Genomic DNA, 20,265 nt, shown 5'->3' on the forward strand with positions numbered 1-20,265 from the left:
CTTCGGGATGCTGCATCACCTCGTGTTGCTCAAGCCGTAGGTCCCCTGGCTGCTGCCTGGGGTAACTGGCGCAAATCGCAACAACCCATTTTCGCGTCAGGCGGACGAAGCGGCAGGCCCTCGACGGCCCGTCCTGCTGTCAACAGCAACCATACCCCGTCCCGATCTACCACATCGGCCTCGTTTAGCAACAACCACAACGGACTGATGACTCCGCCGGCTTCTGGCCTCCGCCAGACCCCTCCTTCGAACGCTTCGCACGCGGAGGAACCTCAACCAACGGCGTTCCAGACCACCGGACGTCGGTACACAGCCCAGCAACTGCAGGCCAGGAATCGAGGACCGTCCATCACGGAAGTGCCACCCGAGCCGATGCCCCTCAAGAGCCCGCCCGTCCGCCGTCCTTCAAGTCGTTCCCAACAGCCCATGACGCCGCCGATGATGCGGTCAAGCGCCTACGACTCGGATGCTCACCCGGGCGACTTTGACGACACTGACTTCTTTGAAGACTAAGAAGAAGCAGTAATGAGTGGAAGGAAGTGTGGGAGCGTGGAGGATTTCCTTTGTCTATCGCACCGCAGTCAATCTTTCTCTCTCTCTGTCTCTCACGCAGCATGCTTTTGAGCCCAAAAGAATGGACACACTAGAATGATGATACCCCCTTTTTCGCAAGACTACTTCTTACTAAAACTACAATCCACTGATGGTATTGGAGGAGGAAATTTCATATACAAAACATAACTCAGATGGTGGATTTTACTCCCTTGTCACCATACCCTCCTCCCGTGGGGGTTTGAGGATGAGAGGGCTAAATTTTAATTTCCTTTGTTTTTCTTGTTTCAAGGTCCGATGCATAGCGGGAAAGAAAATGACGATGAAATGGAAGGGGGGTTTTGAGAGGGAGGGGATGTTGCTCGCTGCTTTATGGCTTGCTTCTCCCTGTACCGGGCTGGTGTTATATTCCTGCGGCCCGCTCCTTGCTCTTACTACCTATTACACTACACCCAAGACAGTATATAGTAATAATTCGCAATGCCTGATTTTGCTTATCGCTTGACTTTTGACTGTTTACTTTCTTTTGGCTGGTATTGATTGATTGTGGTTTCGTAACGGGACTCGTGTGAAGAGGCTTTGTTTGCATGGCGAATGTTGGTGGTCTGCAAGAGGAACTATGGCAAATCACATCGAGGCTTTGATTCAAAGAAAGTTGGAAATTTGGGGGGTGGTATCGTTGGTTCTCGCCATGGAAAACCCCGTTAAACTTGATTTCATTTCATCTCATTTCGTATTAAATAAAAAAAGGGTGATTTATAACGGATTTCACCCAAGAAGAAGCAACCACTTCTCCTATCTACCCCACCCCTTTCCTCACCCTCTCCTCCATCTATGAGATGAGACAAGGAAAAAACAGGTCCCTCAACCCTAAGAACTGCTGAGGAGCTTCTCGACAGCCCACTTTACAGAAAAGTTGCGCAGGTCAGAGTAATGCTGGCCAACGCCGACAAAGAGCACGGGCACATTTGTGGCGTGGACGAGACTGACGAGGGTGCCGACCATGTTGCCGACGGTGTCGCATTTGGAAATGATGAAGCCGTCGAGGGTACGGACGGAGCCGAAGGCCGCGTTGAAGTTGCGGGCTTGGGCTACTGAGTCTGTGCCGACGAGGGCCTTTGGAGAGTGTTAGTTTTTGTTTGGTTACGAATGTGAATGGCGAGAAGGGGGAAAGCAGGGGAGGGGGCTTACCTCGCCGACCATGAGAATCTTGTCAGGCTGCGCAAACTTGGCAAACTTCTCCAGAGAGGACATGAGACGCTGGTCGTTATGTCTGCGTCCAGCGGTATCAATGAGGACGACGTCGAAGCCGTCCTGCGCGGCGTGGGCCACGGCGTCGCGGGCGACGGTGGCGGCGTCCTTGCCATAGCCCTTTTGGTACAGCTCGACGCGGCCGCCCTCACGGACGGTGAGCTCCTTGAGGTTGCGGACGTGCACGGCGAGCTGCTCGACGGCGCCGGAACGGAAGGTGTCGCCGGCGGCGATGAGGACCTTGTACTTATTCTGCAGGAGGAAGAAGCAAATCTTGGACAGGTTGGTGGACTTGCCGACGCCGTTGACGCCGACGATGGAGATGACGTAGGGGCGGGCCTTGCGGAGGGAGGTCGCGGGCGGGGCGGTAATGGCGTCAATCTCGCGGAGGAGGTCGAGCGAGGAGGTTGGGGTGAGCATCTTTGTGAGGGAGGCTTCCATGGCGGCTTGGATCTTTGCGTTGATGCTCTCGAAGCTGGCCGTCTTGGCGCCCAGGAGCTCCTTTTCGACGCCCTCGCAGAGCCGTACCGCGGCTTCGCGCGCGACGTTCTTCTTGAGGAGGTGCTCCTCCATGCCCTTCATCGCCTTGTCGAGGTCCTGCTTTGAGAGCGTCTTACCGCCGACGACATTGCGGAAGAGGCCTCCAATCGTGCTCAGACCAGACCCGATAAGTCCGCCTGAGGCTTCCGTCTTGTTGGAGGAGTCGTTCTTGGCCTGCGCCGAGGCGAGGATGTTGTGCACCTCGTCGTCCAGGTCCTTCAGCACGAATTGGCCCTTTGACGTTTTAGACCCCCATGTCGTGTGATCGACGTGCTCGACGGCGGAGGAGCGGGCGGTCGTCTCGGCTTCCGAGTCGCTCGTCGCCGACTTCGGAGCAGCCGAGTAGTCGAGCACCACATCGTCCTCCTCGTCCGCCATACCGTCTGCGTCCCATTTGCGGCCCTTCTTCGTGGATGATCTCGTCGCGGGCTTGGGCCTTCTGCCGGCGGACTCGTCGCCAGAAGAAATGGGCGCAGAGTTGCCCGCCTTGCGCGCGCGCCGCGACATCTTGGCGACGGGGCCGGCCTTGCCTACTAACACGCCACCGGTTCCGGGAGTCGAGGGTCGAGAGGTCGTGGGCGTCGCGATGGGGGTCGAATCATTCGAAGTTTCGTTTGCGCTGTTCAGACCGCGACCTGGGATGGTGTTTGTTAGCTGCCTGCACACTGGTTCACCTGTACGGCGCATTCGACCTACCCCTATAGTGAAGACCCGGAGGAAGGGGAGGATCATCGCCGAGGTTTCCAGACAGCGTATTCTCCTCCTTTGTGAAGTCGGCTTCTGAGACGTTGGAGTCGCCCTTTGATCCCGTGGTCTCCAGCTCTCTGACCTGCTGGTCAAAGTACTCGTCGAACTTGTGGCATTCGACCACTGTCGTGTGCGGCTTCGTCAACTGTTCTCCGTACAAGTCCACGAAGATGGTCTTGATGTTGTCGACAAGCTTGTCAATCCATGACAAGTGAAGTAGTGATCTGTAAACGGCCTGCTCGCACACCTCGTCAGTACCATGGCTAGGCGGTGCGCGGCGCATTGGCTGCTGCTGGATTCCCATACCACAAAGATGACACCTAGCTCCTTGACAAACGTATACCGTAATGTGTGCTGGTCGCGCTTGTATGGGGGGTTGCTGGCGGCGGACTGGCTGGAGGCAGCGCCGCCCTTTTCCTCGATGAAGACATCGGCAATGAAGTTGTTGATGACGGACGGGTTGACCGGCGCATAGGTTCTGGACCAGAGGACGACCCCAGAAGTGGTCAGGATCTCGAACGTGTCCAACATTGTATACGCAATTTCAGTTTCGTGATTTGCGACGACACAAAGATCGTGGAGACTCGGGGGATTGGCGGAAGAGGAGAGAAAAGGAGACTTGAGTTGGAGGCGACTTCCTCGATCCCAAAAGCTGGCCTGTGGCGCAAGACCCGTGGTCAACGAAGTGGGCTGGACGCTCCTTTGGGGGGGCAGGTGGGTGAACCCTTGGATCTGGGGCCCCTATCGATAAGCTCCGGAGACGTGGACTTTTTGTACGGTACCCGCACTGTCCATCCTCCTCACTAGTCACGGAAATAATACAGTGCGGAGTGAAAAGCGCAGCTTAAGTCTATGATTGAGATGCTTTCTTGAATCTTGGGTGCTGCTACTATTCCACTTTCAAACTAAAAGTCAACTACACCCATCCATCTCTGCTTCATCATCGAGCCTTGCCTCTAATTACTATACCAGCTCGTTTCAGCTTCTCTTCGCATCTGTGACAAAGATACTGGATCGACCACTCCCGAGGGTAAGTCTAGGAGTTCGATGGCATGAACATGAGAGTCGATGCTTGTTGAAATGACAGGTTCTTGGCAGACTCGAAGGTCATGCCTGGTATTCTTGTCGGCAACCCTTTTCCAAACCCTAAATACACTAGGTTCCAATTTGAGGTCCCAGTTTCCGCGCCACCCAATACAAGTGTAGGTAGACTTTGCGTGGTAGAAGAACTTGAAAGCTTTACCTTTGCGACCGTTCCACATGATCATTGTATGCAAATGTGGCATGGAAAGCGCAGCTTTAGCAGCCCTTCTCAGGAGATCTTTCGTCCCGAGGGGTTTCTTTTCTGTAAGTATTCTTGATGTAAGAGCTAGGGATTTCATGTGGCTCCAAGCCCAATCTCGTTGGCATGCCCGGAAGAAGTCCGAAGCTTCAACCATGAATGTAACGGAGAGCTGCTCGAGACTAAGACTCCTTTTTGCGAAGGCAGCACTGATCAAAGGTGAAGCGATCCGGATCTTGTCAGGCTCCATGAATGACATGGATTGAAGGAAGAAATCGATGTATTCTTTGTTGGTCTCTTCGAGTACCGATATTCGCTCGAGTGTTGGTGGTAAGTGGGACTCAATGACGTCCAAGTACCCTATAGTCGTTAGTAGATGAAACTGATAAGTGCAACCGAATGCGATATCTTACCCTTGTCCACAATATAGTTTGGTTCCACGTTGTCCCAGTTCTGCCATGGCTCGTAGATTAATGACTGTAATCGAGGGAGTCTATCAAATAGATCCCCCAAAATTCGAGGCCTCATACCTCTCCGACATTGTCGGCGAAGTACAAACTGTGTCACGGCCTTAACTCGAGGGAGTTCTTCCTTGAACTCAAATTGGAGAGGCCGGAAGATTCGTAGTATAGCCATTTCGTCCGGGGGGGGGGGGGGGCATCGACCTGACGCCCTTCTATCCATCCATGTCGCGAGTCGTCAAATGAATGATCTAAGTTGAGATTACGTGATTGATGACTAGCCCGGTCGAGTTCCAAATCGTCCTTGTCATCATCTCCGAAATAGAGATTCTTGAAATAATGCTCCTTATCACTTGGAGATTGGATGCTGAGCTCCAGTGTCAGCTCGGCCCCCTCTACCGCTGGCCATCGAGACAAGATCGAAAAAAAAGCTTCTCAATTGCTTTCCGAACTATCTTCTCATTGTTGCGAGCCCAGAGGTCGCCCTCAATATGACGACAACTGTGACATCTGTACGGGCTTAGCTTGATATTTAGCCAGATGTGTCTAACAAGCACAGCTTGTTGTACGCTAATCATAGCCTCCATATCATTTAAGCATGATACTTGTAACTTGAGCCAGCGGAAGCTTTCTTTCTCGAGTACGGACTGCCACTCCTTACAAACAGAAGCGTAGGCGTCCCAGCCAGAAGTCTGTCGCGTAACAGTTTCAAGTATCGTTAGCCGCAGTTCCAAAGGAAGAGAATCCCAGGTCATGTTATGGGGCTTGGAGCCTGATTTTGGAGCCGTTTGAATCGGCACTGTCATTATGGATGTCAAGAAGGTACTGCAGATTCAACGGTTAGGTAATCGAGGCATGAACTGAACGAGATCTGGAAAAGGAAATACCTCGAGAGAAAGAACTGGCGTGGATAATGAATGAGTATGTTGCTTGACTTATTTCGTCGAATGTGTGAAGGTGCCAAGCTGGGCGGTTCGAAGGATCTGGGACGGCAACTGCCATAAGTACTCATGTGCAAGAAGGTTTATAATCAACCAGCAGGGTAAATACCAAAATGTTACCATACCCACCGCCGGTTCCTGAACCAAACAGAACTTTTAAGGATTAGTGAAACCCACACGGCGGACAAGTTCCTGGAAGTGCTTCACTACGGGAAGCAAGCCTGACCGGAAGATTTCCTTTATTGCGACTGAAAAGTCGCTAGCGAAAGGAAGAACCAAACGCATCGTCACTACGATACCCTCGATCAGGAGACATCCCATATGTCTCTCACTCTTGACCGTCCGCCTCTGGAATATGGCTGGGGCAGAAAGCTGGGCGGCGTGACTTCAAGAGCCTGATCACATCTCTTTAGATTAGCTACACATCCAGCTTTCGGATACACGCACAACTCTCGAAGTGGGCGAATCCAGTGACCACGGACACTGAGCACGGAATAAAGAAGAATGTTAATAAGATTTCCTCAATAAGCACTCGCTGTATGTCCTAGACCAGGATGTTTTCATAACTGGGGCTGCCCTCGAGTGGCTCGTGGGTGACTCTGATGTGAGGGTGTCTTTGTCTGCCGGTTTCTGCTCACGCAATGCAGCTGTGAAGAGAAACGAGGCAAGCTCCGAATACAAGCAAGCTATCCTACCGTGTCTGCTTAGCTGTTTTCTGGCCTTATATCCCTTTAAGTAAATCCGTCTTGTATCTGACAGTTCGGCTTCTGCTTTCTGGGACGTGCTCCTCCGTATCACGAATCAGAAGACACGCCCTACGTCCCTTACTACTGTCCTTATCGCCGCAATTACCGCTTTTTTGGTCATTTAGGTATCTATCTGTGATTTTCCAAGAGACTACACCTCGAGGAACCTAAGAAGAATTTGATAAAAGAGGTAGTGGTGATGAGAAAGGGGAGTTGTCGAGCTTTACCGTCACATGGGTTGCTGATGAGCCAACAGGCACCGGCTGGTGCCAGCCCTCCAAGCGGCTTAAAAAGGCCCGTGAGAGGGCTCGTGCTGGACTGGCCAAGGACAAGCTTCGAGCTAAACCTGATTTGGCGGTCGCTACCTGCCCTGGACAGCGTGGGACATTGATGGAAGTAAACACCTTTCCGTACCAGCTCCATCGCGGCCCGCCAAAGACGACGTGGACTCAGAGAACCTGGAAGGGAGGCATCCCAACACCCACGCCGCCGTCGAATCCAACATAGCTTCCCAATCTTTCGACAAACCCATCGAACGATCCTCACGAACACGAAGAAAAATCACGAGCTCATTTACACATCATGCAGCGTCCACAAACCTACGGGCAGTCGCCCCCCTTGCACCACCCCGTACCCCAGCATGTCTCGACGGTTCCCCAGTTGCGCTCGCCCCCTCCTCCCGTGTCGCAATCGCAATCGCAACAAGGCTACGGTGGCAGTCCTTACCAACAGCAAGGCGGTACGAGCGGGAACGTATTCGGCGCATACGGACAGTTCATGAACGATCCCACAGCACAAGTGGCGGCGCAGTTTGGCCAGACGGCTTTCAAACATGGCCAGGAGTACATGGAGCAAAACGTACGTCAAGTCTAGGGACGGGGAGGCAGACCCCGAAGCACCTCGCCGGTCAAACGTCGAGATTCATCATGTTTTCGCTGAAGCTAACTCTCTGAAAGTTCAACCGATATGTCAACGTCAACGCCTTGAAGCACTACTTCAACGTTTCCAACTCCTACGTCATCAACAAGATAGTCCTCGTCCTCTTCCCTTGGAGGCACAAGCCGTGGTCGCGCAAGCAGGCCGTCGGGCCTAGCGGACAGGACGGATGGTACCTCCCTCCGCGAGACGACATCAACAGCCCCGATATGTACATTCCCGTCATGGCTGTCGTGACCTACATCCTTCTCTCTACGCTCCTTGCTGGTCTCCGCGGCCAATTCCAGCCCGAACTTCTCGGATACACGGCGTCGACGGCCCTAGTAATAGTCATGGCGGAGATCCTCGGTCTCAAGCTGGGCTGCTATTTGTTGGGCATCTCGAACGATTCGCAGCTTTACGACCTGATCGCGTACTCTGGCTACAAATTTGTCGGCATCATCGTCACTGTCACTGTGGCCGAGATTCTGAATGGTGGCAAGGGTACCGGCGGGTGGATTGGCTGGGGTGTGTTCCTCTACACTTTCCTGGCCAACTCGCTGTTCTTGGTATGTTCTCCCGCAAATCACCACTTGATACAAATGACTAATATTTCCACTAGATGCGTTCGCTCAAGTACGTTTTGCTCCCTGAAAACGCAGCCAACGGTGCTGGTCCTATGCAAACTGGCGATTCCCGAGCCAAGCGAAACCAGAGGACCCAGTTCCTCTTCTTCTACTCCTACATTGTCCAGCTACTTTTCATGTGGATCCTGTCGAGGCCTTGAACCACCATCATCACGCTATAAAACTTACGCCAAAGGTCTCATTCTATAGAAAGGTCGATACGAGAAAGGAGTCCGGGAGTAGCTGGGTATGCGCTTGCTAGGTGGTCAGATACAAGGAATGGATGGCCGGTTGAAGTCAGCTTTTGGTGATGTGCGATTTATCGGATAATCAAGTTGAATTGCACGATACAACGACACGTCACTTTAGCCGCTTGCGTTGCTTGCTGTGTAGAGTCCCTAACATATTGGGGGGCCAGGTATACAGTACCCGAAGATGAAGAAGCTCTATCCCTGTAATATAGGACCAGTCGGAGCTGTCACAAGGGGCAATCCACGACGATGAGTTGAGACGATGAAGGGAACGCGAATCAAAACAAATATTAGAAACCTGTATTGTAGTATCTACCTTACCAGTGCATTGAAGATTGCAGTAGAACATCATGCAAGCGCTCTGCTGGCTGCGTATCATACACCCAATAAGGTTGCGCTGGTAGGCGCATCAAGGTTCTCTGTAGCGAATCAATCTTGCTGACGCTTCTGAAGATGGCAGCCTTCCCAGGCAATTCCCTCAGTCTTTTCGACCTCTTATGAAGCACGATAGCTATGCTCATGCCCAATAAGACTCGCTCTTGTGAACCTCGATGCTTGTTGCCTATTGTGCCTGGAACCATGTAAGTGAGCTGCCACGTTGTCTAGCCTATTGGAGCTCTAGCTTGCTTTGAAGGGACAGCTGTCAGCAGCCCCACAAATCAGACATGTCATCAGTGATTCGCCGGTCCGAACTTGGACACCGGCCACCTCCACAAGCCGGGGTCGCTCCTCCCTCCACAGTTCACGACGAAACCCCGCCAAATCTTCCACCATCCGGCCCTGCATCCCGTCAAACCTCAAACCTCTGCCGATTACAAATGCTTCAGCTCGGGAGGGTCAATGAACAGATTGCAATTTACATTCGACTCACTTTCTTCGCGCATTGCAGCATATAAATACTGACGTCTCAAGGCACCTATTTCGCATCAAGGACGTCATCCACTCGTATCTCTAGGTATCTTCCTCTGCCTCAGCTTAAAGCCGCTTCGCAAGAATCCACCTGCCGTGGTTTACCCGACACGACAGTCTGCATCGCTCATTTCAACTCACTCATAACCGTTATTTCAGATCTTCAGCAAATCAAAGTCAAGCTTGCATAGGTACTTGCTTACAAGTCACCATCATGGCGCTTCCTCCCATCATCACTGCAACTTTGCAGTCCGCTGCCCTCAGCGGCACTTCGAACATACTGGCCCAAGTCCTCACGGCCTACCAGACCGATGTATGAATTTCCGAGACCCATGGACTCTACGCAAGGATGTGTTTATCCTTCACATACCACTGCGCTGTTTTGGTCATAACCCAAGATCCTCTTGCTAACACTACGGCCAGCAACAACTCGTCATCGACTGGGTCCCCGTCTTCCAGTTCATCATCTTCACCCTCCTCAGCACGCCGCCAAACTTCCTATGGTGGGTCTCCCAGCGAGCACTCGTCTTTCACCATCGCGGATCCCTCTTCTACCTGCATGCAAGATACGCGTCGTACCCGAGACCGTCGTCACTGACACATACCAGGCAAGGTTTCCTCGAAGAGAGCTTCCCGGCCTACCACGTCTCGCCCACCAAGAAGGCCATCGCCTCGGCCGCGGCCAACGACGAGAAAGCGCTCGACCGCGAGGCGCGCGAGGATAAGCTCGTGGAGCCCAAGCTCAACATCCGCAACACGCTCATCAAGCTGGTCCTCGACCAGACCGTCGGCGCCGCGCTCAACACGCTCGCGTTCAGCATGTTTATGCATAGTATCCAGACGGCCATGGTGCGCCCGGAGCACCTTGCGGCCGCGCAGCACTCGGGAACGTTCTTGTTCTCGCGCGGTGCCGTCGATTATAGCAATGTTGACTGGCGGTCCGTCGTGCACAAGAGCCAGCTTGAGTTTGTGCCCATCTTCATTGCGGGCTTGAAGCTGTGGCCCATGGTCAGCCTGGTGAACTTTGCCTTTATCAAGAGCATTGAGGGTAGAAACTTGGTTGGTTCTCTTGCGGGTGTCGTTTGGGGTATTTACATGAGTCTGGTTGCTGCGCGATAAAGGGTTGCAATGGAGATGTAAGCCCGCACCATGGTGGGTAGATATCTCCATACTTTAGCGATGCTATGAAACTGATCATTAGACGGGGTCAAGATGGCAACTATTGGGTTGACAGTACGTTTTCACATTTTGGAGGAAGCCAGCGACTGGGACACAGGAAAGGGTAACGAGGAAGGAGGAAACAAGGCGCATGGAACCAGAGTTGACATTTCATAGACGAAAAGGCTCTCCATGGTATTCGAAGCTTAGACACTTGGAGTGATAGCACGAACTAGTTCACATGACACCCTTGGTCATAGGTATTGTTGACAGTTATGCTGACAAGGGTATTGTTCAAACTTCGACCACCACTCAAAGTGATTCTCCTCGAACCAAGTTGTGAAGACAATGGGATTCCAAATACGTGGCCCCGCGTGCCTTGTTCACACCTCGTGGAATTCTGGCCAGCTAGGCGGTCTCAGCTTCGAAAGATGGGAAGCTTGCAAGAGATGGGCTTTGGACTCCATCGCTGTGTGCTCCCATTCATTCTCTCCTTGCCAACTTAGCAACCTATTTGCCCACCTCCTAGCACCTGTTATGTATCCTATGCTAGACGGAAGAAGTTGGATGGCACTTATCAATTACACAAATGAACTACTTCACACCCGCCATCTTCGCAACGAGCTTATAGAGCTTCGCCAACAAGAGAAATCTCAAAGTGACCTGCATGGCAATCTTACAGTATTTGAACAATCAGGCCCAAAAAAGGGCCGTTAATCTCACCCACATTCTTTCGGGATTGGTTTTTTGTGGCTGGCTGAAGGGCCAAAGCGGCTTGCTATTTGGCTATTAACGGTGAGAAGCGCCGCATGGCGTAATGACGTTGGAGGTCTTATAAAGTAAGACACTCGGCTACTATCCGTGCGACATCGTGTTCGCGTAGTGTGTTGCTCTAGACGCTCGCATTGGATCACAGGTGGAAGACGACTACATGGACGAGAACGGTGTCTCTCCACCGGTGGCCTTTTCGGTGAAGTGTTCCTGGCTTCGACAAAGCTCAAAACTACTTACTTTTGTAAACTCGGCTGAGGGGTGTGGAGCAACGTCAATCTAGGTGTATTGCCGATCAGATCCTATGCAACTTCTGTATCTTGTGATTCCGTATCCGTACTCTGTCCCCATCTCTCGGAATCTGCACGACCCAACCGACTGGTCTACCTTACTGTGTTTGGTGTGGTTGTCTGGTGATTTTGCTCCGGAGCCTTCTCCTTCGTCGACCATTTTCGGGATTCCCATTGGCTCACTCGTAACGACGTCGGCAAGTGGCTCCTGATTGGCCAAACGGCACAGAAACCGTTCCTTCCACTCCGGGAACGAGGATGATGCCGTTTGGAAGCGATGTGACGTCAGGGTTAACGCAGAGGCCACAACAACAACAACCCCAATCCGCGCTTACATCATGTGCATATCGGGAGCGCGGGAAGGGACGATCTGACATCCAGCAGCGCGCAGCCGCCAGGGACAAAACTCTCTTTTTGCCCTCAGCCTTCAGGAACAGGACAGAAGTCTATTGCAGGAGCATGGCCAGGAAAAAAAGGGGGAGGGAGGGGAGGTAAACAAACAGAAATGGGATGGTGTCTCGGCAACTAGCGACGTTGGCTTTTTGATGGTTGCAATTGAGGTGGGAAATGTGGCCGGGATGGGGGAAGCAACGTGGCTGCTGCGTTGGTGGTATTGGGGGTTGGGGACTTTTGGTGTTATTGGCGACTCCACGTGTGAAAGTCGGGATGACGTGGGGCCATAACGTCACTAGCAAATGAGCGGGCTGAACTACCTATCTTTTTGGTCACTATTACCGCTCAGCGCGCCTTCTCAATAGAACACTGGACCTTGAGGTGAAGAATGGAGGTGTCAATCCTCCACCGGAAGTTTAGTCTCCAGAAGGTCTCAAGAACAAGATGCAGAGATGAATGGAGCAAGTGGAATGGTTGGAAGGCGCCATATCCGTAAAGAAGACGGAGAAGAAGACGGAGAAGAAGACGATTCGATTTAGCACGGGTTGACAGGTCCTGTAGCGTCGAATCCGGGTCTCCATCGAAGCCTTTAGTGCAGCATTGCAAAGACGGTCCAGGGAGGCACGATGCAACCCTGTCCGCCCATGATTGGTTGTTGCGCCGTGAATTCCATCGCGAGCCGGGTGGAGTCGTGGACCTCTCTTTTCTCGGGGAAGGAAGTCGAGCTTTGGAGAGTGTTGGGCATTCCCACTTTTTGCCTGCCCCCCCGTTGCTGGTTGGGGATCTTTCTCTCTCTCTCTCTCTCTCTCTCTCTCTCTCTCTCTCTCTCACTCTCCCATTTTCTATTGCATTATGCTGCAGCAGTTTCCCTGGCAGATGCAGAGATACATATGTGGACGACATGGTCTATCTGGCCCAATTCAGAACCTTTGCGATCGGATACCACGCGCGAGGTGACATTCTGGGAGTTGATCTCTTCTAAAATTGGTCTTCGGGGGCCGGATGATGGATCCCCAATCTCACTCAATATCACTAAACATCGGCATCTTGTTCCATCCATGCATCTTAGGTTCAGTTTTGGAATCTTGGAATCTTGGAATCTTGGAATCTTTCTTGACCGCCTTCACCGGACTCTCTCTCTCTCTTGCTCTCCCCTCCCCCCACCCCCATCAACATCATGCCGTGCCGTAGCGTAGGAGGTGAGGTGCGAGAAGTTGTCCAATACCATGAGGGCGAGGGCTGAGACGCACGACTCAAAAGGGCATGGGACGGAAGCACTAAGAAATAAGCCATACTGAATCATTCTCTCGTTGCCGCGGCCTATAACCTATTAGTGCACCTTCCCACTTCTGCCGTCCGGTCGTCTTGTCGACTTCCCCGCCCGTCGCCTAGGACTCTATCCATAGACTCTAGACTACGGATACACAGTTGACTCCCGTCGAGAGAATCGCGTGCCGGGGTAACGATACCGTGGCAGGAAGGAGCCTTCGTCATCGGATTCCGTTCCGCGTCCCCCCCGTCCCTTGTCTTTCCGCCTTTCCACCGCCCAGTCCTGGGTTGCCGCTTTTTTAAACCTTACCTCCTTGCCAGCGTGACCTTGACTGCCCGGATAGGCACTTTTCGTTTCCTCTTGCTGCCTCTCACAAGCCCACCTACATGCACCATCTGGCATCACCAGCCTGCCCAAGCTCGCGACAAGAAAAAAAGTCACTACTGTGTCCAGCTTCAGGTCAGCCCGAGGCCACTCCGCAAGGACAAAGGAGAGACTGACACGGCGTTGGCACCAAGAGTCCGAGTCTACTCTTTTTTTCCTCTCTATGAGACCGCCATCTGCATAGCAAGCCACATTGCGACGTCCGTCGTTCAGCCCCCCGACACTTAACCCCGGTCACCCATTGGAAAGGGTCGTCACATCATCCACCAGTGATCGTCCTCCTCTCTCACCTTGTGTTCTGACCTCCCAGCGTGCTCGTCTTGCCATCCCATCTTGTCTCTTCTTCACCTTGGGACACCTTCTTCCCGAGGCAAATTCTACGGCGCATCTTGGCCTGCACGTCGAATCAAGGCTTCTTGCCTACGCTTGCGGATCCCCATTTTGATCCAATTCGCTGCCACGACCCAAAAGTCGGCCAAGGTCCGATGCGAGATACCCACCGCTGCAGATTTACACAACCACCTGGACAACGCATTCACGGCAAACATCCCGCGTCCTCCATCTAACAAGCTTGATTGGGGTCCTGCCGAATTCCATCAGGATTCAGGCCGACTCTGCCAGCACCAAACGAGTCTCCAACTTGGTGGCCTGCTCACCACGGACTGAGTTGCCGCCGCGTGCGCTCATCTCCACCCGGCAAGCAGAATCGCAACTTCCAAGCTCAACCACCCTCGTCTGCCTCATCCACTTTGGGCCACTATTGCACACAATACAACCCCGGCTCGCTTCTGCCGCTTTTTCTCTGCCTTCCCACTTGCGCCTGCACCTTTCTCGCATCTCCTTCACCTGCATCAAAACCCGCCCATCAGCCTCACCTCACCTCGCCCAGGGCCACAACGCGTGCGCGCGCATCCTGCCGACCCAGGCTTGATCTTCACCGGCGGGACCGACGACAACTTTCACCAGCCAGCCGCAAATCTAAGAGGAGGGACAGCGCCAAAAGAGTTGTGCATCTGGTCTGGCTGCAAGATCTCCTCTCTCTCTCTCTCTCTCTCTCTCTCTCTCTCTCTCTCTCTCCAGGCCAAGATTGGTTGAGAATGAGAGAGAAAACAGATACTGACAACGAGACCTGCCGATCCCTTGGCTGAGCGGACGACTCATACCCTGTCCGCAGCCATGCATCCTCCCCCGCTCCTCGGTGTGGGCGTTGTTGATCTGCTCGAGTCCGATCCCCGACCGAGCTTCGTCGTTGCGCTACCAACTTCTTTCAAGGACCCCGCGCTTGCCGAGGTTGTCTACAGCAATCCGGCTTTGGTGAGCAAGCCTGCTCTTTTCGAGGTTCTGGGGTCACTTTCGAGCCGCGACCATACAAGATTCTGGGACTGGATCACCGCCCAAGACGCCAACCCGCCGCAATCTTTCTTGTATAACAGCCATTTTTGGACTCGAAACGCCCTGCTTTCCAGATGGGTCGTTGTGAGCTCCAACGATTTCCCAGTTTCCTCAGAGCCTCCGAGAAAGATTCGCCTGGATGGTTCGAGAGGCAGAGAGTCTAGCAGCGGTATCTTGCACCCGCACACTTCCACCGTGCCCTCAGTACCTTCGGCAGAGTCGTCCGCAGAAGACTTGTCCTATCCCCGGATCGTTCGAGCAACCACCGAGCCGCCTATAGTGTTACCGGATTTTATGCCAGACCAAGAGCCTTTTCTCGAAATGGTCGACAGTGTTGACTGGAGCGCAACTCCCCTGGGTGCCATGGACCGGTGGCCGTCACTGCTTCACCAGTCTTACAGCCAGATATTGTGCAACTCTCAGCCCACAGCAATCTACTGGGGCAAGAAGCTCACAACAGTCTACAACGAGGCTTATGGAGAGATGATAGGAGCCCGACACCCCAACCTGATGGGCTGTTCCGTGACCGAAGTCTTCCCTGAAATTACAGATCAGCTCAGAGATATGATGGAAAACCCTGGGCAAAGTCGTCGCGCGAGCAACGAAGAGGCATTCCGCTTTTTCCTCGAAAGACCCGACGGATCACCTCTCGAGACGTACCTAAAGTGGTCGATCGTACCGGTCATGCAGAACGGCGAATGTCTTGGCTTCATTCACTTGATATCCGACACAACTCTATACCACCTTTTCCGTCGGCGGATTCAGATGCTCGTCAACATGGGCGAGGAGCTCGTCACAGCCAAGGATGTAAAATCCTATTGGAGCAAGCTGATCGAGGAGCTCTCGGAATGCGATCCCGCATACGACATACCCCTCGCGATGCTTTATTCGATCGAGTGTGATGGATCGTCACACTCTGGAAGCGAGTCGCGGCACGATTGTAATCACGTTTGTCAACTCGAGGGCGCTCTTGGTGTTCCGGCAAACCATCCTATCATGCCTGAAACCCTGCAACTGAAGGACACCGATGCTGGTTTGGCGCCACAGTACCGAGCTGCTCTACGCAGCCATGAGCCGCTAATCATCAGCACATCAGATGGCAGTCTACCCAAGGAGTTACTAACTGGTCTGCAGTGGCGCGGATTTGGCGATCCCTGCGAAGCTGCTATTGTCCTGCCCATTAGACCCACGAAGGAGGAGGAAGTCATGGGACTGCTTGTGCTGGGGCTCAACCCTCGACGGCCCTATGATGATGCATACACCCTCTACATCCAACTGCTAGCGCAGAAGCTCACAACATCTCTGGCTTGCACAGTCTTATTAGAGGAGGAACGACGTCGAGGAAGGAACGCTGCTGAGCAAGCGGCATACGATCAGGCCATGCTGAAAGAGAAGCTCGCCTACCAGACCAAGGAGGCCACAGAGTACACACGATTGTTCCAGACGGTTTCCGACTTCATCCCTAACGGATTTTCCCTTGGGGACCACCAGGGGAACATTACATTCGCAAACGGTCTTTGGTACCGTATAACAGGACACCCCGACGAAGGCGGCTCGTTCTCTTGTGTGTTGGAAGCAGACCGAGAAAAGATACGCGAGGCATACAAAGAACTGCAGACAAAGGATGAAGTCGAATTTGAGTTCCGTGTCAAAGGAACAGAACATACAAACAGTATGCTGGCAAGGAGATCGCCCTTCAAAGCCGACGTGTACAGTGATCTTGATGATGAGTTGGAACGTTTTGTAATGGCCCAGGCAAAGGCTGAGCGAGCGACAGACGGAACGATCATTCGAACTTTCACTTGCCTGACAGATGTCACTGCACACAAGAGGACAGCCGACGAAGCGACCAGGAAGGCCCAACAGGCAGAGAATCTAAAGAGGATGGCCGAGCTTGCCACAGTTGGTATGTTCGATATGGACACCGGAGGACGTTTGCTTGGAGCAAACAACGTCTTTTTCGAGCTGTCGGGGATAGACAAGGTGGATCTTTTGCAACACGAAGTCCGGCCATGGGAAGTTTCGGTTGTAGAAGACGACCTTTCGACCTTGAGTGAGAGCGTGGCTCGGCTCGTATCGATGAAAAAGCCCCAATCGGCTGAGATACGCCTGAAGACCACATGGACTGCCGAGGATGCTGGAGGAAACCAAATCACGGCGCCCAGATGGGTACACACCACTCTGATGCCAGTGTGCAATTCAGACGGAATCGTTCAGTCGTTTACTGGCTGTGTCAGCGACGTCTCATTGCAAAAGTGGCAACTCGAATTGGAAACTCAACGCACCGAGGAGGCAATCGACTCGAAGCGGCAGCAGGATAACTTCATCGATATGACTTCTCACGAGATGCGAAACCCGCTCAGCGCTATCGTTCACTGCTCAGACGCCATCATTGCCTCTCTCGCACGATGTGAGGAGCTAGTCGACCGGCCTCTTACTCCTAAGGCAGCTAAATCCGACGACGAAAACAACGACAAACATTTTGATATCAAGCAGCTTCTTTCGGATAGCATCGAGAATGCGGAGACGATTGTTGCCTGCGCGCAGCATCAAAAGCGGATTGTGGACGATATCCTGACAATGTCCAAGTTGGACTCCAAGCTCCTGGCTGTCACTCCCTGCACGGTCAATCCTGTTCAGATTGGCGAGGAGGCCATCAAGATGTTCGACGTGGAGGCTCGTCGTGTTGATATTGACCTCAAAATGACTGTTGACAAGTCATATCGGGAGCTGGGTCACGTTTATCTTGATCTTGATCCTTCCCGCGTCAAGCAGGTCCTCATCAACTTGCTTACCAACGCTCTCAAGTTCACAAAGTCTGGTTCAATCAGGAATGTGTCTGTTTGCATGAAGGCGTCGCGACAACGGCCGACGGACGAGACGGCACCGGTCACCTTCATTCCCCGATCCTGCAAAGAAGAGTCAGAATACGAGCAACCTGCTCTAGACAACCGTAGAGACCCAGTCTACATCATGTTCGAGGTCAAGGACACCGGCCAGGGCCTGTCAGAAGACGAAAAGTCAAATCTCTTCAACAGGTTCGTGCAGGCGAGCTCGCGAACTCATGTCAAGTACGGTGGAAGCGGATTGGGGCTGTTCATCTCGCGACGCTTGACAGAGCTACAAAAGGGCGCTATCGGTGTGGCCAGCTTGCCGGGGGTGGGGTCCACGTTTGCGTTCTTCATTGAGGCATACGTGCCGACGGAAGCGTCGCGGAGGGAAGCCGAATCTGCAGCCGCGGTTGTCAGAATGACGACTCTGGCCACTGCAGCAAACACGCCATCCACACTGCCGCGGATTAGAGCTCCCGCGAACGAACAGAGAACACCTGGCTCGCGGCCGAAACCTAAGAGTTACGACCCCCGGCTAGACGGGATCCTTGTCGTGGAGGACAACTTGATTAATCAGCAGATAACCCGTCGCGGTCTGCAGGATAAGGGGTTCACTGTCGACGTAGCCAATCATGGAATCGAGGCTCTAGAAAGGCTCATGCAGTCCATGTCCTTGCAAAAGCAGGAAGACCCAGAGTACTTTACCCACAACAACTCAATTTCCCAGGGACCTCCCGTGTCGATCAACCTCATCCTCATGGACATAGAGATGCCAGTGCAGGACGGGTTGACATGCACGCGGCGCATCCGGGAACTAGAGAAGGAAGGAAGAGTGTTCTGTGCGAGCGGTGGAAGAATCCCCATCATCGCCGTCAGCGCCAATGCAAGGCCGGAGCAGATGCAAGACGCCAAGAGCGCTGGGTGTGACGACGTGCTCGTCAAGCCTTATCGGATGCCGGAGCTAATCGAGAAGATGCAAGTGGTGGTCCGGCGGATGGGGGGCCTTTCACCCGGGTCGCCTATACGATAATGAAAGCTGCCTATTGGAGAGACGGAGGAGCGGCGGGAAAAGCATTATCGGTCACATGGAAAGCCAAGGGCTGGTGATCCTGCAGAGACGGGTACGGCGTTTGGGTAAAGGGGAGCTCCAGCAGGACTGGGCTCGGGGATGAGGACTGCTTCCGGATTTTAAGTCTGGACACACTTGGCTGTGTGTCATGTGGTGGATGGACGAACAGAGATACCAAAAAGGGCCTTGGAGATGCTGGCCGACAGGAAGACTCCAGACGTTTGGATGTCACACGGGCGAGAGAGACTTGGCATTGGATGGCGTTGAGCGGCGGGTGGGCTAGCCAAGTCAATGAATTTGGGGAGAAAGACTGGCTCAATCCAGAGGGAAGTAAAAGGAGAATGTTTTCGTGGAATGAGAGGTTCCTCGGCAAGTCTGCTGCTGAGGGTGGTCCAGCAGTTAAAACACAGATGTAGATGGGCTAGATGGGGAGAAGGAATAATACCAGACAATTCACTGCAGAATTATCAGCCCGAGTGTAAGGGATTGCCTGCTGCTGTTCAAGGCCCAGGTAAAGGAAGGGCTACATACCATGCCTTTGTCACTATCCGTAAGTCTTTGCGTGCTGAATTGTAAAGACCGTCAGGTGAGGTTGTTGATATTCTAAGAACCCGACCTGGCATCGCCAAGGAAGAGTGAAGGGAAAAGGCATCAGACGAGACGGAGAAATTCGTAATTGGTCGGGATTTTTGGGGGCCGCCGGCGATGCAGGGGGGGCCTGGAAGCGTTTGTGTCACGGCCCCATTATGGGCGCCGCGGGGCTTGGCCGGTGAGTCCATTGTACGCTCTTTACGCCCTGAAAACCTGGTTTTATGCAATCAAATCTGGCGGGTTAGGCAAGCAAGCAAGTGTGTTGGACAGAGACATGTCCTGATTTCTCATAGTCAAGACTGAGGGATGTGTGCTGGGGAGGAAGCTTGGAGAGGATTCAGGTACATAGGGTAGGTATGTAAAGATAGGATGGCGTAACGTGAACGGGCAGCGGGGAGTGCGGGCCGACTCGGGCTTGAGGTGTGAGAAAAGCTCGAAGTTGTGGAATCTAGATTTAATTGTAGGGGTTCTTATGTGTTACTGGGCAGGTTTAGCCCATCTCTTGGGAGCATAGCATAAGGTATAACATAGTGAGTTGAGGGGACTGTGAAGTTGGCATGTGAAATGACAGTCCGGGCAGGGGGGGGTCTTGTAATGCAAATGGAGCTTCTTGAGATGACTGAGCCAAGTTATGACCGATTTGCGTAGGGGCTTATGCATATCATCTAAGCACTAAATCCCCTTTCTTAATCAATGAAATGCTTGTCTGTAATCAGACGATGGATGGATGGATGGGGGGTTCTCTCGGTTTCTCGAGGCCCGCTCACGGAGGTTGGGGACGGGAGCTGTTCCTATGTGCTTGAGGAAGGTCCGTGGCTTGTTCCAATCTGAGGTTGCCCGAGCTTCCTTCCTTCCTTGGGGGTTCTCAGTTCAATGAGCTACCACTGGGAATAAC

General features: G+C 53.0%; 4 protein-coding genes across 4 annotated transcripts; 3 read left to right on the forward strand and 1 right to left on the reverse strand.

Moving 5' to 3' along the window:
• Window positions 1-1,422: 1,422 nt before the first annotated feature.
• On the reverse strand, window positions 1,423-3,621 carry BDP81DRAFT_307338 (SRP54-type protein; the record flags this gene model as incomplete). Its single annotated transcript, XM_060583355.1, has 4 exons — window positions 1,423-1,668; window positions 1,744-2,978; window positions 3,040-3,325; window positions 3,397-3,621. The coding sequence occupies 4 exons, from the start codon at window positions 3,619-3,621 to the stop codon at window positions 1,423-1,425; spliced, it is 1,992 nt and encodes a 663-aa protein (XP_060452014.1).
• A 3,481-nt stretch (window positions 3,622-7,102) lies between these two features.
• Window positions 7,103-8,222, forward strand: BDP81DRAFT_444597 (YIF1-domain-containing protein; the record flags this gene model as incomplete). The annotated part of the gene is made up of 3 exons (XM_060591856.1): window positions 7,103-7,378; window positions 7,477-8,004; window positions 8,058-8,222. The coding sequence occupies 3 exons, from the start codon at window positions 7,103-7,105 to the stop codon at window positions 8,220-8,222; spliced, it is 969 nt and encodes a 322-aa protein (XP_060452015.1).
• A 1,213-nt stretch (window positions 8,223-9,435) lies between these two features.
• On the forward strand, window positions 9,436-10,340 carry BDP81DRAFT_388829 (Mpv17/PMP22 family protein; the record flags this gene model as incomplete). Its single annotated transcript, XM_060587178.1, has 3 exons — window positions 9,436-9,534; window positions 9,645-9,724; window positions 9,830-10,340. 3 exons carry the CDS (start codon window positions 9,436-9,438, stop codon window positions 10,338-10,340), a joined length of 690 nt encoding a protein of 229 aa, XP_060452016.1.
• A 4,323-nt stretch (window positions 10,341-14,663) lies between these two features.
• BDP81DRAFT_388830 (hsp90-like protein) lies at window positions 14,664-18,740 on the forward strand (the record flags this gene model as incomplete). The annotated part of the gene is made up of 1 exon (XM_060587179.1): window positions 14,664-18,740. One exon carries the CDS (start codon window positions 14,664-14,666, stop codon window positions 18,738-18,740), a length of 4,077 nt encoding a protein of 1,358 aa, XP_060452017.1.
• Between the last annotated feature and the right edge of the window lie 1,525 nt (window positions 18,741-20,265).

Source organism: Colletotrichum phormii (assembly GCF_030913505.1).
Source record: "Colletotrichum phormii strain CBS 102054 chromosome Unknown BDP81scaffold_1, whole genome shotgun sequence".
NCBI classification, from domain to species: domain Eukaryota; kingdom Fungi; phylum Ascomycota; class Sordariomycetes; order Glomerellales; family Glomerellaceae; genus Colletotrichum; species Colletotrichum phormii.